Source organism: Alligator sinensis, unplaced genomic scaffold (genome assembly GCF_000455745.1).
Source record: "Alligator sinensis unplaced genomic scaffold, ASM45574v1 scaffold13_1, whole genome shotgun sequence".
Lineage (NCBI taxonomy): Eukaryota > Metazoa > Chordata > Crocodylia > Alligatoridae > Alligator > Alligator sinensis.
This window is the reverse complement of record NW_005841909.1, coordinates 3578512-3602637: the sequence shown is the minus strand read 5'-3', so window position 1 is coordinate 3602637 and position 24126 is coordinate 3578512. Positions and strand designations below refer to the sequence as shown.

At 42.9% G+C, this 24126-nt stretch overlaps 1 protein-coding gene across 1 annotated transcript in view; it reads right to left on the bottom strand.

The window, feature by feature from the left end:
• The window catches only part of BRF1 (BRF1, RNA polymerase III transcription initiation factor subunit), a 262404-nt gene that overhangs the window by 55379 nt on the left and 182899 nt on the right, over positions 1 to 24126 (bottom strand). Inside the window, exons 12-15 of the mRNA XM_006018683.3 lie at positions 13468 to 13529; positions 10990 to 11071; positions 10838 to 10893; positions 7938 to 8194 (exon numbers count right to left, since the gene is read on the bottom strand). Coding sequence (XP_006018745.1) covers positions 7938 to 8194; positions 10838 to 10893; positions 10990 to 11071; positions 13468 to 13529 — 457 coding nt within the window. The remainder of the gene's footprint in view (positions 1 to 7937; positions 8195 to 10837; positions 10894 to 10989; positions 11072 to 13467; positions 13530 to 24126) is intronic.

Genomic DNA, 24126 nt, shown 5'->3' with positions numbered 1-24126 from the left:
TGACACATTTATTCCCTCGATAATATATCCTGTCCTCTTTGATATCATTGCCATTTGCAAGAACATACCAATAAATAGGTTTAAATTTTTTAAAAGTAGTAGTGACTTGAAAGGTCCTTTCGTCCTTAGGTTTTTTGTAGGGGCGTTTTTTGTTTTGTTTTTGTTTTGTTTTTTAGGGGTGAGGGGAGGAAGGCAGGGGTTTGGTGCAAGAGATTTCATTTCACAAGTATTGGAATAAGATTTCTGTTCAAGTGTAAAATAAACTAAAAATGTTTTCTTCAAACCTCAGTCCCCTCTCTTGCTTGACTTCAAGAATTCAAAGACACTCCTTGGTACAAAATGAGGAGTGTTTTCTCTAAAGCGCATCTAACATGGAAATTATTTGATTAGCATTTTAAAACAATTTAACATGCTGTCCTTAGATAACTCTGAATCCTGTTTCCTATTCAGAAAAGACATTAGTATAGATGAACTGTGTAACTGGGTAATTGAAATTAACTGTAATAACTATTATGATAGTATTCAGTATAAATCAAACAACTGTTCAGGCACTGAATGCTTAAAAAAAAACCAGCATACTAAAAGCAGGCAGATGTTATTGCACTGTCCAATGTAAAAAAAAGGAAAATTATTTTTTTCCCTCCAGGCACCAGTCGGTAAGTCTACACCCACTGGATATGTCATTAGGTACATGTACACCCACTTCACGCATCACTGTGTATGCATGCACTGTGTGCATTGTGCTCCCTGGTATTGCCAGGCATGCTTTGTCTCAAACACACCTCTGCCTCCCACTCCCACAGGCCAACCTTAGAAATGCAATGGTGAAGCCACTCAAGGATGATTCTGACCCGTGTTGACTTACACACAGGTCACAGAGTGGCTGTGGTGGGCCACCTATAAGGCAGCTTCACTGCTGCATTTCCCAGTTCAGTGTACACAAGGGCTAGGGACAGAAATTACACATAAACTGGTATAAGTGATTGGAAACCGGTTAAGTCTGTAACACAACAGAAGTTCAGTGCACATAAACTACTTTCAAAATGGCCCAAACAGTTTAATATAAACCTAAATGGATGTAGTGTCAGATTTAACTGATTTAGGTTAAATCAGTTTACTGAACTTCTATCCCAAATCCCCTCCAGATTCAAGGTAACTCACAGTCCCCCGGCATCCCAGGATGCTTTGCATCTGCCCCGCAAGCCCACATGCTAGCCTTGGTCCAAGCTGGCTGTTCCAGATGACCAGGGATGACTGAATCAAAGGCTGCTCCAGATAACCTGCAATGACTGAATCAATTCAGCTTCAGGCTTTTTGACTGTCTGTACTTAGCCAAAAGGGACAGATGAGTAAGCTAAGCTCAAACATGTGTGTACTCAGCCATAGGCGACTGGTAGGGGGTGCACAGGGGTGCACGTTCCCCCCCGACAGCCAACACTGATACTGTCCATAGAGCTGGTGTCGCCCCCCCCCCCGACAGGGCTGCTGCCGTTGATGGCTTCTGCGAGTGCCCCCCCAGATTCAGGAGGCACCAGTCACTCATGTACTCAGCAGTGCTGGGAACCCACAGAGACATATCCATTGTGACCAAGCACTCAACATGCAATGAAAATTTTAATTAAACCGAGTGTCCCTCTACATGTGCAGGTAAAGGCACAATGGGATCTAATGCATGATCCACACAATCGCACCTCCTACCATTCCACAATCCTGGGCTCCCCCTGCAATGGCAAGAAGACCACAGGTGCCATGATTTCCTAGCCTCGGCCTGGAGGCTGAGAGATCGTGGCAGGTGCAATCTCCCAACCGCAGGGGTTTCACACACCCCCAAGGCTGGGAGATCAGGGCAGCTGCACCTTCCAGCCCCAGGGGCTCCATGCACACCCAGGGCTGCTGAGACCCACCTGAATTGCAGCCTCAGCCTGCAGCTGCTAGGACCCACCCGAATCCTGGCACCAGGGGAGACAGTACAGGAACCCAGCATCCACAGCTATGGGACTCTGGTTCCTAGCAGCTGCAGGGAGCTTCCAGAACCCCAAATTAGCAGTTACTGGGGCTAAGTCCCCTCAGTTGCAGGACACCTAGCCCCAGCTGGGTAGGCATGGTGCACCCCTGTACCTGGGAGCCCTAACAGCTGATGGGGCTCCCAGCTGCAGGGGTAACAGCTTGATAGCAGCCAGCTACAAAGTTAGTAAACATTTTCAAGGTCTAACTTTGTAGCTATGACACCATAAAAAGCTCTAACCAGCTACTTTGCACTTGTAGCTGGTTTCACAGTTAACCAGATAATTATGATACCTGTAACTTGTAGAGAGGACCTGATTTAAACAAAATAAGCATTCCAAAATTACTCAGATTTACTTCCTTCAATTCAATATCAATGTTGATGTTGATCATTTTAGTTCAATCTTGGAAATGTGCCCAAACAAATTGTGTCTTTTTTTCTGTAAGGGATATAATTGTATACAGTTATGGGAAAACAAAATACTCCAAAATCCAGTGAGCATTGGAAAGTACTGATAGACTTGAGGCCCCTTCACTTAAAAGCAAGATCTCTGCACAGTCCTTAAAAATCATTCTGTGAGATGCCAGCAATAGCAAACAATCCTAAATTTTCTACCCAGTATTTGTTTGCTTTCTATGCAAAATCAAACAGCAGAGAAGCCAAATGCTCTTTGGAATGTGTTTTCCTATTAATTTAAAGGTAATTATTATATTATCAATAGAGCTGTATTAAAAAGGCAGTTTGCCGAGATTTAACTTCTTCTGTGAAATGCTCAATACTCTGTCTACATTGCTGAGAATCAATAGTTACACAACACTGTAATATTTAATTACTTATCACCATGAATCCTGGTTTCCCCTGATAAAAAAAAAATTAAAAAAAAATCACAAATTCTCTGATAAAAGACCCAAAATCTGTGATAAAAATGAAAGGCCCCCCACAACCCCCTGCCCTGCTGGTGCCCCTCACTCCCGACTCACAGCCCCCACAGCTCTGCTCGTGCCCCTTGCCCTTCACCCACAGCCTCTGCCCTCCCCCTCCCCCCCAGCCCTGCCAGAGGGGCCCCCAGCTGCCAGGGCTATGGGGCCTGCATCCCCCTGCCTCCAGGAGGAGATGGTGGCTGCTGCAGTGGAACAGAACCCAGCTCTCCCCCTCAACCCTGCTGCCTGCTGCTGTAGGCTTGGGCCAGGAGCCAGCTCCCTGCCACTGCATGCAATTCCCCCCTGCTCCCTCCCACACACACTTACCTGCAGGAGCTGCTCTCCAGGCTGCCTGGTAGCCATGTGCATATCCATGCACGTGGTGCCCCCTGCCTGACTGCCCTCTTCCAATTCTCTCCCAGCCCTTGCAGACTGAAACTCTGCCAGCCTGCAGAGGGCTCATTGCAAAAACTGCAAGATCTGCAGCTTTGACTGCTAAAACGAGAAATATGTGTTTTCTTCCAGTAAAGGGGGAAATCCATGTTTTACTCCATTTTTCTGAGGGGAATGGAAAGCCCAGATCCCTGTTTATCACTGTGACAACCTCAGGAAGACATGTTTTCTAATGCTGTAAATCCTTATTCTTTGTAATATAAAAATAAAATATAACAGTTTTAAAAGGCATCCATCTAAAGGGCCTTATTCTGAGTCTGCTTATAAACATATTGTCCATGGTCAGGATTTAAACCTACGTGAAAATTACTTAATTACAAATACAGTTAAGAGTGATTCACATTCTAAAGAAAATGAGAAGTGCTTTAGCTTAAAACTACAATAATTGCATTTTACAGTGTTAGAGATTTAGAAAGGCACAAGCTATAGCTCCTACTTTCTTCTAAAGACATTACAGACAGCACAGTAGGATAACCCTGGCTATACTACGATGACCTTAGCCATGTTCAAAATTAAATAGTATGAAGAACACTTTCTTATACGAATGCAAAAGGAATAACTCCATAATGACAAACTGCTACACTGTAGCTGCATACGCACGTTCAAATGATCTAGAATAATTCTCCCAGTTTTGTTCTCCTGGTAGGACTTACCCAGAGACACCTGAACAGATATTTGAACGCTGAGTCCTTGAAGAACAGAGAGCTTGCAGTGCTGAGGCTGCACAGCCAGAGGACCCCTGTGTACACATCGCAGCATGTTCTGCAGGCTTCATTAGTCTGCCTGGAAACAGATGGCAGCAGAGCTGCACAGGGCAGCTCTGACTGGCTGACCCAGGCTGCCTCACAGGCTGCATCTCCCTGCAGCAAAATGTAGCTGGAGCAAGAATCCAGCCTAACTGACACACTGCCTCATGCAGAGGGAGTGAGGAGGGGGAAGAAGTGGGGGGGGAAAGCAAAGCACCCTGGGATGCTTGAGAACTGTACTGTGGTTTCTCTTAGAAGAGAACATGCACAGACATTCACTATCACAGGAAAAACTCTCCTGGAAGTGATTTAACCCTGGTTATTCCCAGGTTATTTTTCTCTAGGAGCAGCCATTTTTGCTCTGGGAGAAAATCCCAAACATCTGTATACTTGTAATTTCTACTGGGTAAGCGGGAACTCTCCCACAAGAAACTGAATGTCTGTACGTGGCCTGTATCTATACTGGACCTGTGTTTAGATCACCTAGCACCAATATTCTTTTCTTAGTTTGTCAAGTTCCCAGTAGTTAGGTCTCAATACTCTTCAGATGGAACTTGGGACAGAATCAATAGTTCTTTAAGACTTGGCTATTACTCAGAATATCTGAAGTACTGGCTTATGGCACACTGATCCCAGGCGCTTGTTATGCAAGTGGTTAGTGCTGTAGTCAAGGCCAGGTTTCTACATATTTAAAGGATCTGAAAATAAACACGCAGGAGTATAAACCACTGACAAATAAATGGCTAGTAAAATCTCTGCAAATGTCTTCTGGATACAGATATATTATGTGATTCATTCATTTTCTAATGAGATGTGCAGGGGTTTTATTATTATTATTATTAATTGCATATAAATTACCATGATTTTTGTATCTCTGGAAAAGTATTTATCCATTCACCTCTCAGAGGAACAATGCTGAACAAAGGAATTTATGCATGGCATGTAAGAACAATGCTGAACAAAGAAATTTATGCATGCCATATAAGATGTATGACATTTAAAGTAATGCGGAAAAAAATCAAAAGTCTGTCATAAATCTTTAATTGTAGGAAATCAAAAAATCTATTTGCCTGCCAAATAGATTCTTACCATTGTTTCAACAGGGACATTACTTTTGGAATGCAAACTATCCATAACATACGTATAGCCATCCCACTCTGAGCAGTCAGCTGCAAAATTAACCACAATTGAGAATTTCTCATCAGCAGCAGAAAACTCAGTTTTGTATCTTGACCATGTACGCAAAAGGAAAAATAAACATGGTTTTAACAACTGATTCTGGAAACTGCTGTACTGCTGTAGATTGACCTAGACAACTTTTTATCTTACTACATTGTTTACTAAAATATTTATAGCAAAATTTTCAAGAACTGCTTAGCACCCGTAGCATACACTGCCTTTTCCTGGAGCTACAACTGCCCAGCATTTCTGAAAAGTGGGCCCAGGAAGGATGGAAAGGTGGAAGAGTAGTAAAAAAATCTCATAGTTCGAAATGCTCAGTTCTGAAATGCAATAATTCCAAAATCATTAAAGAGACACCACTATTAAACAAGACGCTTAATTTTGATATCAGCATTCAATTCCTGACAACAAAATCACACCATTATTTAATTAAAATATGTTGTTCCTGGCTTAAAGCTCATTAAAAAATTGTTAACACTAAATATCTTCAGGGCAATGCGTGCAAAATGCTAAAAGTTAATCCTGAATGCTTTTTGCACTTCACTCTGCTAACAGAAAATCTACTGCTCTTTGGTCATTACAACTCACTATTATTAGCAACTTAAATGAGTCTAGCGATATTCTCGCTGAAGTTAAGGGCAGGAAGGGAGAAGAGGAAGTAAGTATGCTGATATAAAGGACATTTCTATTACCTTTATAGAGGAAAGTCATAGAAACATGGAGCATTCATAGTAAATAACCATAACAAAGAAAAATAGCAGGCAAGGGAGAAAATGGTGGCTATTATAACAACATACTTTACAAAAGCTAATCTCTTTTAGGACTAGCAAGGAATACACATGAGCAGATCTACTTATACTTTTATTCTAAACCAGAAGTTGCAAATGAAGGAGCTAAACACAGAGTATGACCATGCTACTCTGCCTCTGCAGTCAGACCTCCAGCTACCTCTCCTCCCCACCTCCCCGGTCCGTCTATCCCCCCTCTTCTTGTTCCAGTTTGGACTGGTTCTCCTCCTCTTCGGGATCTGCCATTTGCTGTTGCTGCCTCACATTATGGCTGCTCCTCTAACAAAACGATGCAAAACAGCAGGAGTTGTGAGGATACCGGAGGAATAATGGCCCGCCCTGCCCACCCTCCCCAGTACCCATGCTCTTCCTTGAATCCACCTTTTCCATTATGTCACTGTGATATGCGACTATCACAGCTCCTCTGCCAAGACTGCCTTCATTCTTCTCACCTCCTTATCCGTCCATCCTCCTAATGCTTCCTTCTCACTCCCCCTTGGCTCAAACTACCATCCAGGATTCCTTTGTTTCTTTTTTTTTAATTCACCTCTCTTTCAAACTCGTCCTCACCTACAACATACCTACTGAACCCACTTGGTCAGTCCATGCATAATCCTTGTTCTCCTTTTCTCCTAGTCTGTTAGCAACTTTAATGTGGTGCCAAACCTTAGGGCTTGGACATGCGACATGCTGACAGCAGCACAGCCCACATCAGTTTTGTACAACAATTTAAGTTACACCAGAGCCAGGAGCAAATAGATGACCAGCTCTTTCAGGGTAACTGCTTCAACAGCTGCCTCGCCACTAGGCAGCAGGGTACCCAGCAAGAGTCTATTTGCATTGAGCAAATAAATAAATACCCTGGGATAAAAGCAGACATGATACGTACATGGGTTTTACCACTGATTTTTCCCCAAAGCAACTCCAAACCAGATTCTACTAAGGTACATGAATGAAGGCTTATACATCACATGTCCCTGTTGCCACACTGGTGTAAGGACAGGTTGGACCAATGTAAACATGTCACATGGCCAGGCCCTTAAAATTGAGGTCCCGATCTTGGTTAGCTGGGTGACTAAACACCTTTGCGGATCTAGGTCTATGTTCTAGGCTCCATACTTATAATGAAGACGTAAGAAATTATCAGGTACGTGATTATGTTCAAATGATTATCTGACATGATTTCACAAACTGAAGCAGTCTAATGAAGCAGCTGAATGTTGCAGATAGCACACATCATTTTTGCACACTTTTATAGCATTCTATAAATCTTTCCAACAAGTTTGAATATTTAACTCATTAAAATAGTAGCTTTCATCACACCATAAAATATTCACAAATGCACAGCAGAAAATTGACATGCATATTTACTGTAAAGCTTTATATTTGTGTCATCAATTAACAACAAAAGTTTGGAATAAAACTAAAATAAAAGCTAATCAAAACAGCTAGCTGTCATAACAGATGGGAACTATCTATTTTTCAAATCAAGCAAGAAGCCAAAGCTTCAGAATATTTAGTGTCATGTCAGTGAATATGAAGCCAGACAACTTAGAAAGGAAGGACAACGAATGTCAGAAACTCACTAAGAAAGGAGGTCTGTGGCTGAAAGAGTCACAGTTGTGAATTTTCTTTGATTCTTTTTACGCCATAACGATTAATCCACACAGGAGCTGTCAGCCAATATGTGGACTGCAAATAAGGCTTCATGGTGGCGTTGTGTGCTAAATAAAGAAAACCGGAGCTCCTGTGTTATTTTAGCCTCAAACAAGTGTTATAATATCTACTCTGCCTGCCCAGATTGATGCACACAGACATAGAGATAAATGAACAATTGCGGTACCTTTTTCCCACAGTGTTTACAGAGTTGGCTAAATTCCTACTGGCAATAGATTTTCTTCTTGACAGCTTCTTGGTGTTGCTGCTGTCATCAGTGCTGTCATCCTCTTTCTTTGGTGTGCTACTTCCTTTGCTGTTCAGGTCCCTTAGCACATTATAATTAATTTTACTTGAAATTTTCTTCTGTTCTAACATCTTTTCAATTGCCTCTCCTGCTGTGCTGGCTTGAATTGGCTCCCGTTTTTTTGCAGATTTCTTTGGCTTAATTAAAAATATAAAATTAGTGATGTAGATACAAACCAAGTCATTTCACTGAAATAGGAGGATGATCTGGGATTTATCAGTTCAGGCATGGGTGCTATTGATATTAAGCTTCTATAGCTAGAGTGACCCATTTGGAGTCAGTTCTGTACTAGTACCCCAGCATGACAATATGTGCTACAGTGCATTAGGGGAATAAGATGTAGAACACAGATCTTGGCTGTTTCAGGTCCTTACAGAACCCATCTCACTTTCTTCAAGGAGTAAGGTATTCATTTTTGTTTCTCTGCCAAATGCAACGCAGGTGATTAAACTTCCTCTGTGTAATTTAATCATCAGTTTCTGTTATTTACAGAGAGAAATATATGTTCTTTTCCAAATATATTCAACTCAGGGTGGGGTTTATTCCCATCATAGACAGACTCCTAATAAAATTGCCCAAAATGTAAGTATTCAAATATATATATATATCCCTCACAAAATATTCACATAACACTACAGCAATATTGGGTTACATCTTCTGAGCCTCCCCTTGCAGAAATGAGGCTCAGAAATACTAAAGAGTTTGCAATAAAAATAGAGACTTGCATTTAAGAGTTCCTCCAGGACTTTATCTATCAGGCCTTAGATAGATGTAACATTTGAAGTGCATCAAAGGGCAAACAGACAGATATATACACCCTATGAAGAACTCCAAAAACACTTCGGAAGAAACAGCAATTTCTTTGAAGCACTTTATTTTGAGGCACTTCGGACTACATATGTAGGATGAAGTGTAGCACAACTGGGGGTTGCTCAATCCTCCAGCATCCCACAGTGCTCCACAATAACCCCCTTCCATAGGGGGGAGGGGAGAGAATGGGACAGGCAGTCAATAAGCACTCAGCTCTCACCAGGGCTGGAGACCAGGAATCCCTGTGTGTTTTTCAGTCTTTGGTGTCTCAGTTCGGGTGGGGATGCAGGAACTTTGTTCTCCCAGTTCCAGCAGGAGGTGCCTCAAGAACCAGGAGAGTGCTCACTGACTGTCTGCAAGACTGAGCAATGCCTGTTGTACCCCCTAGATGGAGATTATGATGCTGCATCCCTTCATGGTGACTTTAAAGAACTCTACTTGTGGGGGTGTAGCAGAGGGATGTATGTCTACCCATGGTTGATGCCTTCCATCTTTGAAGCATGTCAAAGTGCAGCTACATTTGAAGCACTTTAAAGTGTTACATCTGGCTATGCCCTTAGTGAAAAAGGCCACCAGTATCAGAATTGACAATCAACTGACTGGTATTAATTCTGGCTTTCAGTTACACGATAAGTGCCACATCAATATCACTGGGACTCAAACTGGAGGTGCTCTTGCCTTGGCCAAAAAGTTGTGAGTCCAAGTCTGAAACTAAGTTTTTTACTTTGACTCTTCAATGCAGAGCTAAACAGTGAGATGCTACACAGGGGACACTTCTACCAATAACTGGTGTCTGAACAAGTGAAAAAAACCCTGAAAAATCAATCTAGAAAAGGTATGGAAGGGAATACTCTTTATTTCTTGCAAATCATTTTCTCTAAAAATCATTTTGTCCTGCATGAAATTTATTTTTAAACGTATAATGGTGATTCTATTTACCTACATGAGTTGAGGGATGCCTGGAAAAGGGCAGGCATATATTAATCATGTTCTCCCATAGAGCGGAAAGAAACAATATGGTGTTAGAGAAAAAAATCTTTGGTTATCAGTACAAAAAGGTGGGTGGTTGGGTTCTGCTTCTGTGCCAGAAAGCTATGCACTTTTGGAAAATTATTAATGGAACTGTGCGACTGTTGACTGAATGAGAAACTTTCTAGCATCAAGAAGTGTTTCATTGTCTGGTCTACTTTTTATTGCAAAAGTATCTAGGGAGAGGTGGGAGATTGTGTCTTTTTAATTAGCTAGTTTAAAAAAAGATATAGAACACACACTAAAAACCAATGTGGATTTTTCTGCGTGTGGAAGATTATGCACAGATTGCCTTGTCACCTGCTCAATTACACAAAATATTAATGCTGTACATTGTGAATATATGGCCAATTAGACTGCTTTAAACTGCTAAACCCAGAGACAGGACATGCCACTTGTTAACATAAATACCACAGGTTTTATGAAAGGCAGAACACTAATTCTTCAAATTACTATAATGGAGATTTGTTCTGTTCTTGATGCAGTAAGCATTATTGCAACAACATTCAAAAATATTGGCGTTTTAGCAAGCTGCAAACAAATACACAGATTCTTTTTTAAAATTTAGGAGTATTTTAAGATCAATATTTAAACAAAGTAATTGATTAGGACAGCAAGCGTTAATTCAGCTAACTACTCTATGTTTGAAAAAGGACAGAATTTTCAGAGCACTGAGACATATTTTGCTCACGGTATAAAAACGTTAAGGCAGGAAAATGTTATTCATCAATTGAAAAAGATATTACTGCAATTCAAAAGCAATATTTTAGAGGTATGAGTTAAAGAAAAAAAAGCTATTGTTAAGACAGTGGAGAACTGAATCACTGTTTCGTTTGTCTCAGAGTATGCTAAGTAGAATTTGACCAAGAAATGTGATGAGTTACGCATGAATTTATAAGCAGGTATTGTAGAATACAATTAGAATACATGAAGTTGAATACCTTTTGTTCCTTATAAATCCCAAGCTCCTTCTCTTTTGCTATCCTTGCTTCTTTTTCTGAAAAATGACATAAAGGTAGCCAGCATGAAGATTACATGGACTGTATTTTGCAGCATCAGTGACCAGAGAGAGAATTTCGGTTACTATACTTACCTTTTTGTTCCTTCAAATAATCTGCGTTTTCTCTCATCCACAGTTCAGCTTTTATCTGAGCTTCTGTTTCATTAAGTATATACTAAAGGCAACAAAAAGTTTATCTACTTTCAGCAACTGATTTGAAAAAAAAATCACACAGGACAGTAAATTAAAAAAAAACACAAAAGACTTTTGCATTAGAACTTATTTTTAAAACAACATTAGTCAAGGAAAGTTTCTTCCAAGAGAAATAATAGGATAATATGTTAATCAAGTTCTAGTCTAGTATTCTCAGCAGAAAATGCTCTGGGCTTTCAGAGAAACAAAGTGGGTGTTTTGACTATGTTTCTGTGCCAGAGAGTTCTGCTCTGTTTCAAAATTCATTAGTACAATGCTTTGTCTGTGTGTATGTAACTGGTATGATTATATAGTGTTTTAGCTCTTCAGCTTTAGAGATTTCGATTCACCTGAGGCAAATATCCAAATGATGTTCTCAGTTATTTCCATTCGGCCACACTGACGTCACTAAACCCGTGTGGGGCTATGGACCAGACCTAGAATCTGGGCTGGACTTTCCAAAATGAAGACGAGCGATGGGCCTCGTCCTAGCTTTCATTTAGACAGATTACACAAATCAGACCAATGTTAGCATAGGTTTAACACAACTAGTCTCTGTGGAACAAAGGCTCCTGTTTGATGATGCAGGTTTGGAACAAGGAACTTTGGCAGAACAGTGAAGAGAAGCTGAGCATTTATCTTTCATGAACATTAAAATCATGCTCAAAATATTTCTTTTTTTTTTTTTTTTAGGAGAACCAAATGTAAGTGATATTATGTTTTGTAAATGATGCTGCTTCTAAGTGCTCCTGTAACAGCTTGATGCTGTAGCATGATTGTGTTTTACAGTAATGTAGATATTCTTTACACTAAAATGTAAGAAAAATAATTCAAACCAAATCAAACTGATGCAGGAAGGAATCTTTCACATTGGGACAGGCTTGACAAAAGAAACAGTTGTCCTAGCACCAGTTTACCTGGCCAATATTGTCTCTGTTTTATTTGCTGTTATGAAAGGTGAGTCATAATAATAAAAACTCTCTCCTTCATAGCTCAATTATTCATCCTGCTTGAACCTACAGGGAGTGCATAATCTTGGGTTTGCAATATTAGAGTCTATTGCCATGGAAATGAATGTGAGATCATAAAATCAGAATTATGACCTCACTGCCGAGTCTACCAGGTAGAAGAGATTGGTTTGTTCTCTCCTAGCTTTTGTTTAAATTATGGATCTACTCTGATGGGTAGCTCTAAAACTGGCACAGAGAGGTTTTGCATGTACTGCCTCCTTGTTACTTCCCTATCAAGTTCATCCCATTTACAAGGGAAAAAGATATTTTTCTTACCTGGCAAACTGACAAACTCAGGCTGGGGGCTGAAGTCAAACTGAACTTTTTCAGCTCATCTGGCACCAAAAATATTCTCCAGATCAAATTACATTCTCAGTTACATCCCAATACACCCCTATTGTTCTCAATGACTCCACGTTCCCAAGAGAAATTGGTAGCACTGACATTGTTTTTCGAAATGCACCTCTATTTGTGGGTTTCACATGGTTTTCCTGGAGAAGGCACTAGCCAGGGTGTTGGGAGACCTAAATTCTGGGTCTAGGCACTGACCTGCAGTGTGACCCTGAGCAAGTCATATGTCTTAATATGTCTGTTTCCTTTCCAACCCTTTCGTCTGTCTAGTATATTTAGGCAGTAAGGCACTGCTTGCACAGCGTCTAGCTCAAGGGTGTCCCTAACCTGGCTTAGCCCTCAGTGTCACACAGACCAAAAAAACCAAACAAAGCCCATATTGTACAGCCCCTTTTTTGAGTACAATCACACGTCAAACATCTTCAGCAGAACTGTCCAACTTCTGAGCTGCCAGGACCATGCAGCTCCCCTGCCGCACAGGCTGTGTGCACTCGTCAGGAATGGGGCCAAGAAGTGGAAACTGGGGCCCAGAGAACCTGGCTGCAGCAGAAGAGGTGGTGGGGGGAGTAGCAGCGGCCAACCAGGAGCCTGCAAGCTGCAAGTTAACCTCTCATGGGCACACTGGCCCATAGGCCACAAACTGCACAGCCCCAAATTAGAGGATACTTTTAATGCTAAACAAAACTTTTAAGTTCTTTACAATAAAATACATTTCCAACTACAATTCTCCTAACATGGTGAGAAATGGCAATAACAGTGGCCTGCTACAGATTTCATCTCTAGCAGGGAAAAAGCAGGGAGTACAACAGATTCACGGATCTGCCTGGTGCATCAGTTCTCCCTCCATTATCCTGCTTGATCACCTGTATGCATTGTAACCTAGTGTCAGCAGGATGGGAGGCTGAAGAGGGAAAGGGCAAGCTACAGAAGAAAAACATAATTTCTTCCTTAAAGATCCAAATATAGACACATGTAGGAGAAAAGCCAAAAATAAGATAAAACACAAATCATAACTTACCCTGTCTATTTCACTGTCATCAATTCCACTCAAATCTAATTCACCATCTCCTGTATTTTCATCTAAGAAAAACACAAATATACATTTTAGTTAGGGTGCATATACATTCAAAATCCACTGGATCTGCAGGGCGGTAATGGTTCTAGCTGGTGTGCTAACAAATAATCATCTCTAAGGCTTACCTGCCTCCATTTTTACTAAGGAGATTTATGGCTCTTTCCTATTTGATGTGAGTGCACAAACTGTCACCACAATTTAATTAATGCAGAGTATGTGCGCTACTATGGCCCCTTCCTGCCTCATGAAAGAGGGCTAAAAATACTGCCATCGTTTTCAGCAGACATCTTTTTTAATTTGCAGCAGCAACAGATGTTTGCTATTAAGTTGGTGAATCCACTTCAGTGAAACGATTTGATTTTTCTCTTGTCATCGCAGGAATTTCTCCATCAGAGTCAATGTACCATGAATCCTCTGAAAGTTATGACTAAGAAAATATTTTTTATCATCAATGAAGCAGCACAGTTCAGGAAGTACAGCATCAGGCTTGGAGCCACACAGGGGCTCTAGTCCTGGCAGTGACTCATCACCTGACCTTTTGGGTGCCACGTAGTGTCACAGGGGCATCGGTTCTCCTACCTGTAAAATGGGAATTAAGGCTTTTCCACTAGTAGGAAGCACTTTGGAATCTATGGATAGAAGGAACTACCATAAATGTTGATGTAATAGTGGAAGCCATATAACAAATTAATTTAGACTTTGCTTAGGCTTTAATTTTTATTGAACGTACTATTCTTTTCCAAAAAAAAACAAACAAACAAGATTTTTATTACAGCCCTTAACTTGTGTAACTAGATCGAACAGAGGCCTATTTTGAGAATGGTCATATTTGTAGTTTCAGAATCTTATCATCCATTTATGATCTTCATAAAACACTGGAGAGGAGAAGGCAGATTGGCATCTCCTCAATTCTTCTGCTGGGAAAAAAAAGACACTTTCCTTATCATCCTCACCATGTTTTAATCAACATCTGTTGACTTGACAGATTTGCAACATGCTCTGTGGGAAATCAGATGGCTGTTTCTTTTGGGGAGAGAAATTACAACAGCACCGTTAAAAAAAAAGCTGAGGCCCTGCTCAGGGTCCTTCAGCTACTGCTCCATGCTAATGCCCAGGAAACTCAAGTTTGATTCCCATTTGATGTCTCACTCCCAGACTGCTCAATATTGAAAAGTGCAAAGACTGAATATCAACACTAGCAGAAAGGGAGTTTCTGCACAGCTAATGGCCTCTGAAAGGAAGCCAAGCCACCTTGCTTTGATCACACATTCGCATTAGGTAATTACAAATACAGCCCTGAAGGTTGCAGGGAATGAACTGGTGAAAACAAACAAGGGTAAAAATTAGCAATGTTCAAAGACTGACAACAAAGGGTCCTTTGCCTGAAAAACTCAACTGCTGTACTGGTCATTTCAGGAACATGAAGTTACGCTGCTAGGGGCTGTGCGTAAATAGACAAATTTGTGAAACAGTATGATTTTCAAAGTGATGGAAGGAGGTTAGGCTTCCAGCTCCCATGGACTTCCCACCTGAATTGGGCATTTATCACTTCTGATTATTTAGGCCAATCACCTTTGGCATTTAAAAGCAACCCCAAATTTACTGTGCACCACTGCCCCCCTCTTCCCCCCAGCAGTAAGTCTTTTTTTTTTTTTTTTTTGGGGGGGGGGGGGGGGGGAATCAAGGCAAAGGAAGAAAAAAAATATTTGGGGGTGCACCTCCCCAGCAGGTAAGTCCCACCCAGCTGCGGCCCCACTCAACTTACCCCTGCTCCTGCCTCTACAGCACTGTCCCTCACTGTGGGGGTCTTGATCTAGCCCCCATCCTTTCCCCCTCCCCCACAGACTGACCTGCTGGGCTGGGGCACGCGCGTGCATGCACGCAGACACTCAGCCTCCCACCCCAGCCTCGAATCGACTCCAAGAGGCTCCAACATCTACCGCAAGGGGCTCAGAGATCTACCGGTGAATCGAGATCCACTGGTTGGTGACCACTGATTTAGGCTGTAATTTTTAATGGCATCCCACCTTTCCTCTTACAAAGCCATTTATGAGTGGGGTTTTCACTTCAGTCAAGGATAATACTGAAACTGTTGCTGCCCCAAAGTATTTCAGAACAGTGTTCTAACCTTTCCAGGAGCCTGCCTCACAAATACAATAAATACTGTATTTACTTGAATGCAAGACAAGGTTTTTCCCCCCAAATGGTATTGGGAAAAAAGCCCCTCATCTTATAATCTCCTACAAAGAAACTGCATTAAATACACTATTTACCATTAAACTGCTGCCTAAGGCAGCATGTACTGAGCAATGGAAACCAGTTATGAAGTTGATTATACGCAGCCAACACTGAGCATGACTATAAAACACATGGCCACATTGGGCAAACACGCTGATGGGAAACTTTTCTCTTTTTCTTTTTTTGAGCAGACCTTAAAAAAGACAGGCATTTGTTTCCTGAGGAGGGACTAAGCACTGGGCCTGGAGGAACTGCAATACCAGGCTGGCACTTGGAGAGACCAGAGCAAGTTCCAATACCCTCTCTTGGTCCCAAAATGCTTATCACATAAAACATATAATAGTGCCCATCTGAATAAAACATATGGTAGTGCCCACTGAGCACAGTATCCATAACTGCTGACTCTTTTTCAAGTCATAGTGAGCCACGACATTCACCCAGAATCCCTGTCAGCCCTTCTCACAACCTGTCGCATATGATTAGTGTGGCCCTACCCTCCATGAGGTGAAAGCCAAACCAGTTTGCCCTGCATGTCACCTGCATATACATTTGTGGAGGATCCCGGGACTTGTGACAAGAACAATCTGTTCCAGTCATGAGTGGGAACTAATTAGCACTTGGATCCTTTGGGGAGAGGGTACCTGGAGTACACACACATACTGAGCAGTGTTGAGCTGTGGAGTCACCATGGCTTGAACTGCTGTTGACTCTGGTGGGGCCCAGGTCAATGAACTATGTGGTAAATCTTTGGCTTTGGATTAATATCATGCACTGTCTTTTACTACATATAAGTAAGTACCAAAGTGCTACTCAAAAGTGTGTTTGTGGAGTACCTGTGCTAAAACTTGCAGCAGTTTCAAAGAAAGGTAACATGAATCAATTCTGGATAAACTAAGTCCATGGCTACTACATGCAACATGCTACAGCCATGTTTAGTAGGTCATTGTTTTCAAATTTGCTTCTCACCTCCATGTGCTCAGGAAGAGCAGGGTCAGACAGTTAGGAGAGGGGAAAGGGGCTGCTAGAGGATGAAGTTGGGGGGATGCAGGAAGCAAAAGGCTACCTGGCCCCGCAAGATTTATTTTCCTTGCTGTCGCAGTGGGAGGTGGCAAGGCAATTCCTCCAAATTCAAGGCAAACCTTCAATAATTAGATTCTATACCCGGAAAATTATAACAAATGTATACATTTTCCATACATAGAATCTAATTATTGGGGGAGTCGTTTTATAAACAGGGTCATCTTCTATTCAAGTAAATGCAATATTTGCTTGTTGCAAATAATGTGTGAGATATATGAAAATGCCCTGAGAAAGATTCTTTACTGGCATAATATTCTGACTTTGAACTTTATGATAAATTCAGCAAATACTGAAATCTCAGGTCTTAAATGTGTGAAAAGCATTTGTGGGGGAAAAATAAAGCAAAACTTTAAATTATTCCAGTCTAGTAACTCCATGTATGCTTATTTTCCCATCTCCCTGCATTGTAGCAAAAAAATGGAATGGGATTATTTGAGGAATCAGTTTATACATTCTCTTTGATACTAGGGAATTCTCACTTTGTGACTTTTCTGAGTCGTACCCCAAAGCCCAGCTTTATATAAAATCCTGTGCATCAAAAAATCATTCATAGTATTAAAAAAAAAGCAAACAAATCCACACATCCACAGCATTTTAGATCTGAAAATCAGTATTCAGTTCCCTTTATTCAGGATTAGCTCCCCTAAATTTTTCTGAATAGATTCAGAGATATAGAAATGTATGATGTCACAGAACCATAGGTGTCCATTTCCTTATACAATCCTAATACACCAGACTGAAAATTATATTATTTCAGATACTATGAACAATTTCATGTTGTCATTTTAAATATTATTTGTAATAAAATTAGGTGCCAGTTGTTCTCATTAGTTCAATTAGTGACAGGGACAAAAAACCCATTCACCAACTGGTAAATTGCACATTAGAAACTGGAAGCAAGAGACCTGAAATAAGCATTACTTAGATCCTGTAACAGCAATTTAGGGAGTAATTGGAGGACACCCGTCCTGCCTACAAATTGTCCTTTTTCTGCGGATTTGATAGGCATTCAATCCATGAAAGAATTATTCAAATTAAGGTGACAGGTTCAAACCCCAAGCTTTAGGTCTTCACTAAATAAAGCCCTTTGTGGCAAGGTATTCACTGTAATCTTAAGCTCTAAAAGAAGGTGAGAACACCTACATTGATACACAAATGTCATGACAATCTGCAAATCCAGCAGTCCCAACTAGCTGTATACGTTCATCTGTTGTATATTATGTACCAACTCCAAGGCACAGGAAATAGCTTGGCCCTTCTTTGTTTTATTTTTAGGAGGAAAGATTCCCCCACTTGTTAAACTTTTCGAAATAATTTCTAAATGCCTTTAATAGAAAATGGTTGAAATGAAATTTTTCATAACGACAGATGTGGCCAACATCTGGCGCAGGCTCTTTAGAAGTGATTAAAAAGCAACAGGAAGGTTTGATGTGGTTCTTGAAAGTTTGGGGTTTTGTCTTTTAGGGGGAAAAACCATGCTGCAGGGCACAGGTAAAAACAGACTTCTACATTCAAACAAGCGGCTTCAGTTGATTATTTGTTAAGTTGCTGACAGTTAGCCTTTAAAAGCTGAAGGAAGAAAAGGATAAGCAGAAGTCTTTCCCCTCCCCGCCTTCTCTCTCTGTTCCAACTAAAGGGAAAGACCAATGCTTCTACAGCATTCAATCAGGTCTCTGAATCAATTACAGTCCTACAAGTCACACTGCCTGGCTCCCGCCCTGCTCCCAGACTATAAAAAACCTTTGTCGACAGCCCCACCGACCTGCTTTAACAGACGTGAGGACCGCAAAGAGACACTCCAGATTAGCCTTGTAAACCTTTAAGTTTATTTATTGTTGCTTAGTAAATGCAGACAAACTCCCTTTAAAAAAAAACATACCTCTTCATTTTATGGAACATGTTATTAGACAAAATAAAATTATTTGATATACAGAAAAGCTGCATTAATAAAGACAGTCATTTAAAGACCGTTTCCTCCCTCTATTTCTTGTGCAGGAGGCAAAACTATTTATTGTGCTGTCCAGATAAGGGGATTTCCTTATAGACAGAAATGAAGACTTGAGTGGCTGTCAGGAAATCCTCTGAAGCTTATATAATAGGAGGCAATTTTGTTCTGTTGTACCGCCACTGCCAAATCCATCCTCTCTCACATGGTTTCGTAGCAGCTGAAGAATTCAAATGAATTTGAACAAACTTCTAGCTTTTCAGCATGGTATTAGTGATGAGGCTCTTAGAATCATAAAATCATAGAAAATTAGGGTTGGACAGGACCTCAGGAGGTCATCTAATCCAACCTCCTGCTCAAAGCAGGACCATCCACAACTAGATAACCCCAGGCAAGGCTTTGTCCAGCCAGGTCTTGAAAACCTCCAAGGATGGAGCTTCCACCACCTCTCTGGGTAACCTGCTCCAGTGCTTTAGTACCCTCCTAGTTAGAAAATTCTTCTTAATACCCAACTAAACTGCCCTTGCTGCAACTTCAGACTGCTGATCCTTGTTTTGTCGTCTGCCACCACTGAGAACAGTCCAGCTTCATCCTCTTTTGAACCCCACTTCAGGTAGTTGAAGACTACGATTATAAATCCCCCATCAGTTTTCTCTTCTTTAGACTACATATGCCCAGTTTCTTCAGCCTCTCCTCAGAAGTCACATGCCCCAACTCCCTCACCATCTTTGTTGCCTGCCGTTGGACTCTCTCCAATTTGTCCACATCCTTTCTGTAGTGGGGGGCATAAAACTGAACACAGTACTCCAGATGTGGCTTCATCAGTGCTGAATACAGGGGAATAATCACTTCCTTTCACCTGTAGGCAATACACCTAATAATGCAGCCTAGTATGCCATTAGCCTTCTTGACAAGGGCACACTGTTGACTTATATTCCGCTTATTGTCCACTGCAACCCCCAGGTCCTTTTCTGCAGAGCTGCTGTCCAGCCAGTCAGCCCCCAGCCTGTACCAGTGCATGGGATTGTTCTGTCCTAAGTGCAGGACTTTGCACTTGTCCTTGTTGAACCTCATGAGATTTCTTTTAGCTCAACCCTTCAATTTGCCTAAGTCACTCTGAATCTTAGCTCTACCCTCCAGCATATCCATTGCTCCCCACAACTCGGTGTCATCTGTAAATTTGCTGAGGCTGCACTCTACGCTATCGTCAAGGTCGTTGATGAACAAAACCGGCCCTTTAACTGATCCCTGGGGCACTCCACTTGATACCACCTGCTAACTAGCCATCCAGCCATTGCTGACTACCCTCTGAGCCCAATGCTCCAGCCAGTTTTCTATCCATCTTAAAAGTCCATTCATCCAGCCCATACTTCCTTAGCTTGCCTGTGAGAATGTTGTGGGAGACCATATTAAAAGCCTTGCTAAAATCAAGTTCCGCCATATCCACTGGTCTCCCTGCATCCACAGAGCCAGTCATCTCATCATAGAAGGCAATCAGGTTGGTCAGGCATGACTTGCCCTTGGTGAATCCATGCTTACTGTTCTTTAGCATCTTCTTCTCCTCCAAGTGCTTAGAAATGGATTCCTTGAGGATCTGCTCCATGATTTTTCCAGGGACTTAGGTGAAGCTGACAGGTCTGTAGTTCCCTGGATCCTCCCATTTCCCTTTCTTAAATATGGGCACTATGTTTGCCCTTTTCCAATCATCCGGGACCTCTCCAGATTGCCATGAGTTTTCACTGATGGCCAGCAGCTCTGCAATCACATCAGCCATCCCCTTCAGCATCCTCATGTGCATCTTGTCCAGCCCCATGGACTTGTATACGTCCAGCTTTTCTAAACAGTCCCTAACCTGTTCTTTGGCCACTGTTGGCTGCTCACCTCCTCCCCAAACTGTGCTGCCCAGTGCAGTAGTCTGGGAGCTGACCTTGCTATGAAGACTGAGGCAAAAAAGGCATTGAGCACTTCAGCCTTTTCTGCATCCTCTGTCACAAGGTTGCCTCCCCCATTCAGTAAAGGACCCACACTTTCCCTGATGTTCCTCTTGCTACTGACATGTAGAAACCCTTCTTGTTACCCTTCACATCCCTTGCTCACTGCAACTCCAATTGTGCTTTGGCCTTCCTGACTTCATCCCTGCATGCCCGAGCAATACTCTTAGAATCACAGAAATTAAGGGCTGGAAGATCATCAAGTCCAACCCCCTTGGTTTAGACATGAATACTGCTGAGTTCAAATGATCCCTGCAGAGTGTCTATCCAGTCTCCTCTTGAAGACTTCCAAGGCTGGGGACTGCGCCACCTCGCTGGGAAGTCTATTTCAGATTCTGGTCACCCGTACCATAAAAAAGTTCTTCCTTATATCCAACCTAAAACCATCCTCTAACAAACCATCCTCTTATACTCCTCTCTAGTTATTTGTCCAACTTTCCACTTCTTATAAGCTTCTGTTTTATGATTTGGTTTACTAACAAGTTCCCTGCTAAACCAAACTGGTCTTCTGCCATACTTGCTAGTTTTCCTGTGCATCGGGATTTGTTCCTGAGCGATCAGTAAGGCTTCTTTAAAGTACAGCCAGCTGTCCTGGGCTCCTCTCCCCCTCAGACTGGCTTCCCAGGGGATCCTGCCCATCAGTTCCCTGAGCAACTCCAAGTCTGCTTTTCTGAAGTCCAGGATCCTTACTCTGCTGCTCTCCATCCTTCCTTTTCTCAGAATCCTGAACTCAATCATCTTGTGGTCACTGCTGCCCAAGTTGCCATCCACCACTACATCCCACACCAATTCATCCCTGTTTGTGAGCAGCAAGTCAAGAAGAGCATGGTCCTTGATTGATGCTCCAGCACTTGCACCAGGAAGTTGTCCCAACACTCTCCAAAATCTTCCTGGATTGCCTGCGCACTGCTGTATTGCCCTCCCAGCAGATGTCAGGATGACTGAAGTCCCCCATGAGAACCAGGGCCTGTGACTGGGAAACTTCTGCTAGCTGTTTGAAGAAAGCCTCATCTACCACTTCCTCCTGGTCTGGTGGTCTACAGCAGACCCCCACCACCACATCACCTTTGTTGCTCTCCCCTCTGACCCTAACCTAGAGATATTCAACAGGCCTGTCTGCAGTTTCGTACTGGAGTTCTAAGCAATCATATAGCTTTTACATAAAGTGCAACTCCTCCTCCTCTTCTCCCCTGCCTCTCCTTCCTCAACAGTTTATACCCATCCATGACAGTGCTCCGGTTATTCAAGCTCCCACCAGGTCTCTGTTATTCCAATCACGTCATCGCTCTGAGACTGTGCAAGGACTTCCAGTTCTTCCTGCTTGTTTCCCAGGCTCTGTGCACCCGTGTACAAGCACCTGAGGTAATTAGCCGATTTCCCTGATTTCTCCCCATTGCCCGCTCCTGCCTGCTCTCCTCCAGGTCACTGACTTTCCCATTTACCTTAAGGCTTTGGTAACCACCCCCTGGCAAAACTAGTTTAACGCCCTCCTCACTAGGTTAGCAAGCCTGCCTGTGAAGATGCTCTTCTCTCTGTCAGGTGGATCCGATTTCTTCCTAGCAACCCTTCTTCATGGAATAACAGCCCATGGTTAAAGAAGTCAAATCCCTGCTAGCGACACCACCTGTGCAGCCAGATATTGGTTTGAAGGATGCACCTTTCCCTTGCCTGGGCCCTTTCTCTTGACTGGAAGGATGGAAGAGAACACCACCTAAGCCCCTGTGCCTTTCCCCTGTGCATCCAGAGCCTTGTAGTCACTTTTGATACACTCAGGGTCTCCCCTGGCAGCATCAATAGAGCCCACATGGATGAGCAGCATGGGGTAGTAGTCAGAGGGCCAGATGTGTCTCAGTAATCCCTCCGTGACATCTTGGATCCAGGCTCCAGACAAGCAACAGACTTCCCAAGACAACAGGTCAGGTCGGCAGATGGATCCCTCTGTCCCCTGCAGAAGGGAGTCTCCAACCACCACCACCCATCTCTTCTTCTTGGTGACGGTGGGCTCAATCCTTCCCACCTTGAGGAGGCCTGGCCTGTCCTCTTCCACCAATGCAACGTGCTCTTCTTCTTCTGTTGCGAGGGCTCCATATCTGTTCTCCAGATGAACTGCTGCAGGTGGAGATGAAGATTTCTGTTTGCGGCCACAGATCACAAGCTTCCAGCTTCCACCTTCCTGGGAGTGCATGGCCTTTCCCTTCTCTAGCGCCTCTGGCAGTTCCTCCTCCACAGTCCCACATGTCTCCTCCAGCATCAGATGGATGAACTCCTCATGGTGGAGGATGCTTCAGAGCCTCGCCACCTCCTCCTGTAGCTCTCTTACCTGTTCCCTGAGAGACACCACCAGAAGGCACCGCTCACACCCCACCCACCTGGCCAGCACTGGAAGGAACCTGCAAGCCGCAGTCCCCAGGGTGCCAAACCTAGACCTGGATGGAAGCCTCGATGGTGAGTGGTCCATCCCAGACAGAAACCTCACAGGTGCAAGCAGAGGTAGTGGTAATGGCTCTGGCACTGCAACGTCCTCCAGCCATTTCCCTGAGTCTCTTAATCTGCCTCTTCCCTCTTACTGCCCTTCCTCCAAGCATAACTCCCCTAGTAAACTCACCTGGAAGTTGGCCTGTTTACTGCTCCTTGGCCCCAAAGGGTCCCCTTTTACCTGCTTCCTCACACCAAGCTGAAAGGCTCTCCCTTCAAAGGAGGGAAAGGGGAAACAAACTGACCTGTGAACTGCCTGCAAACTGCTTGCCCTGTTTGCTGCCCCTGATCGTTTGGGGAGTCTCCTTTTATACCCTACTGGGCCTGGACTGACTCTGCCCCCTCATTACGGCTTCTATCAGGCACAGACAGCAATCACTCAGCAATCGCCCAGCAAGCAACACTCCCAGCTTCTCAGAGCACACACCCCAAACACACACAGTCCACCAAACAATACTGAGCAAGCCAAAGTCACAGGCAGCTCTGGATCACTTACCTTTCCTAGGCAGCATCTGGTGCCTGGCTTCTCTTCCCCTTCCCCTTCCTCCTCTTGCTCCCAGCAAACTGCCTACAAACTGCTTGCCCTGTTTGCTGCTCCTCTTCACTGGCTTGTTAGAAATACTTTGGACCTGCCATCTGGCAAAACAGAGGGAATCTCTTCACCTGGGAAAGCTACAGCACGATTTTTTTATTAGCAAAACTTACACCAAATCAGATATTAGTATCTAGGACCCTTCCAAGATCACAGAAGAAGCTGGAGCACCCTGCAGGAAAGCTGAAGAACCTGTCAACAAGGCAAGGCTTGAAGCCCCTTCAGGGGAGAGGTGTTGAGGGTATTTCTGAAGCTTCCCTGAGCCACTGCCAAAAAGAAAT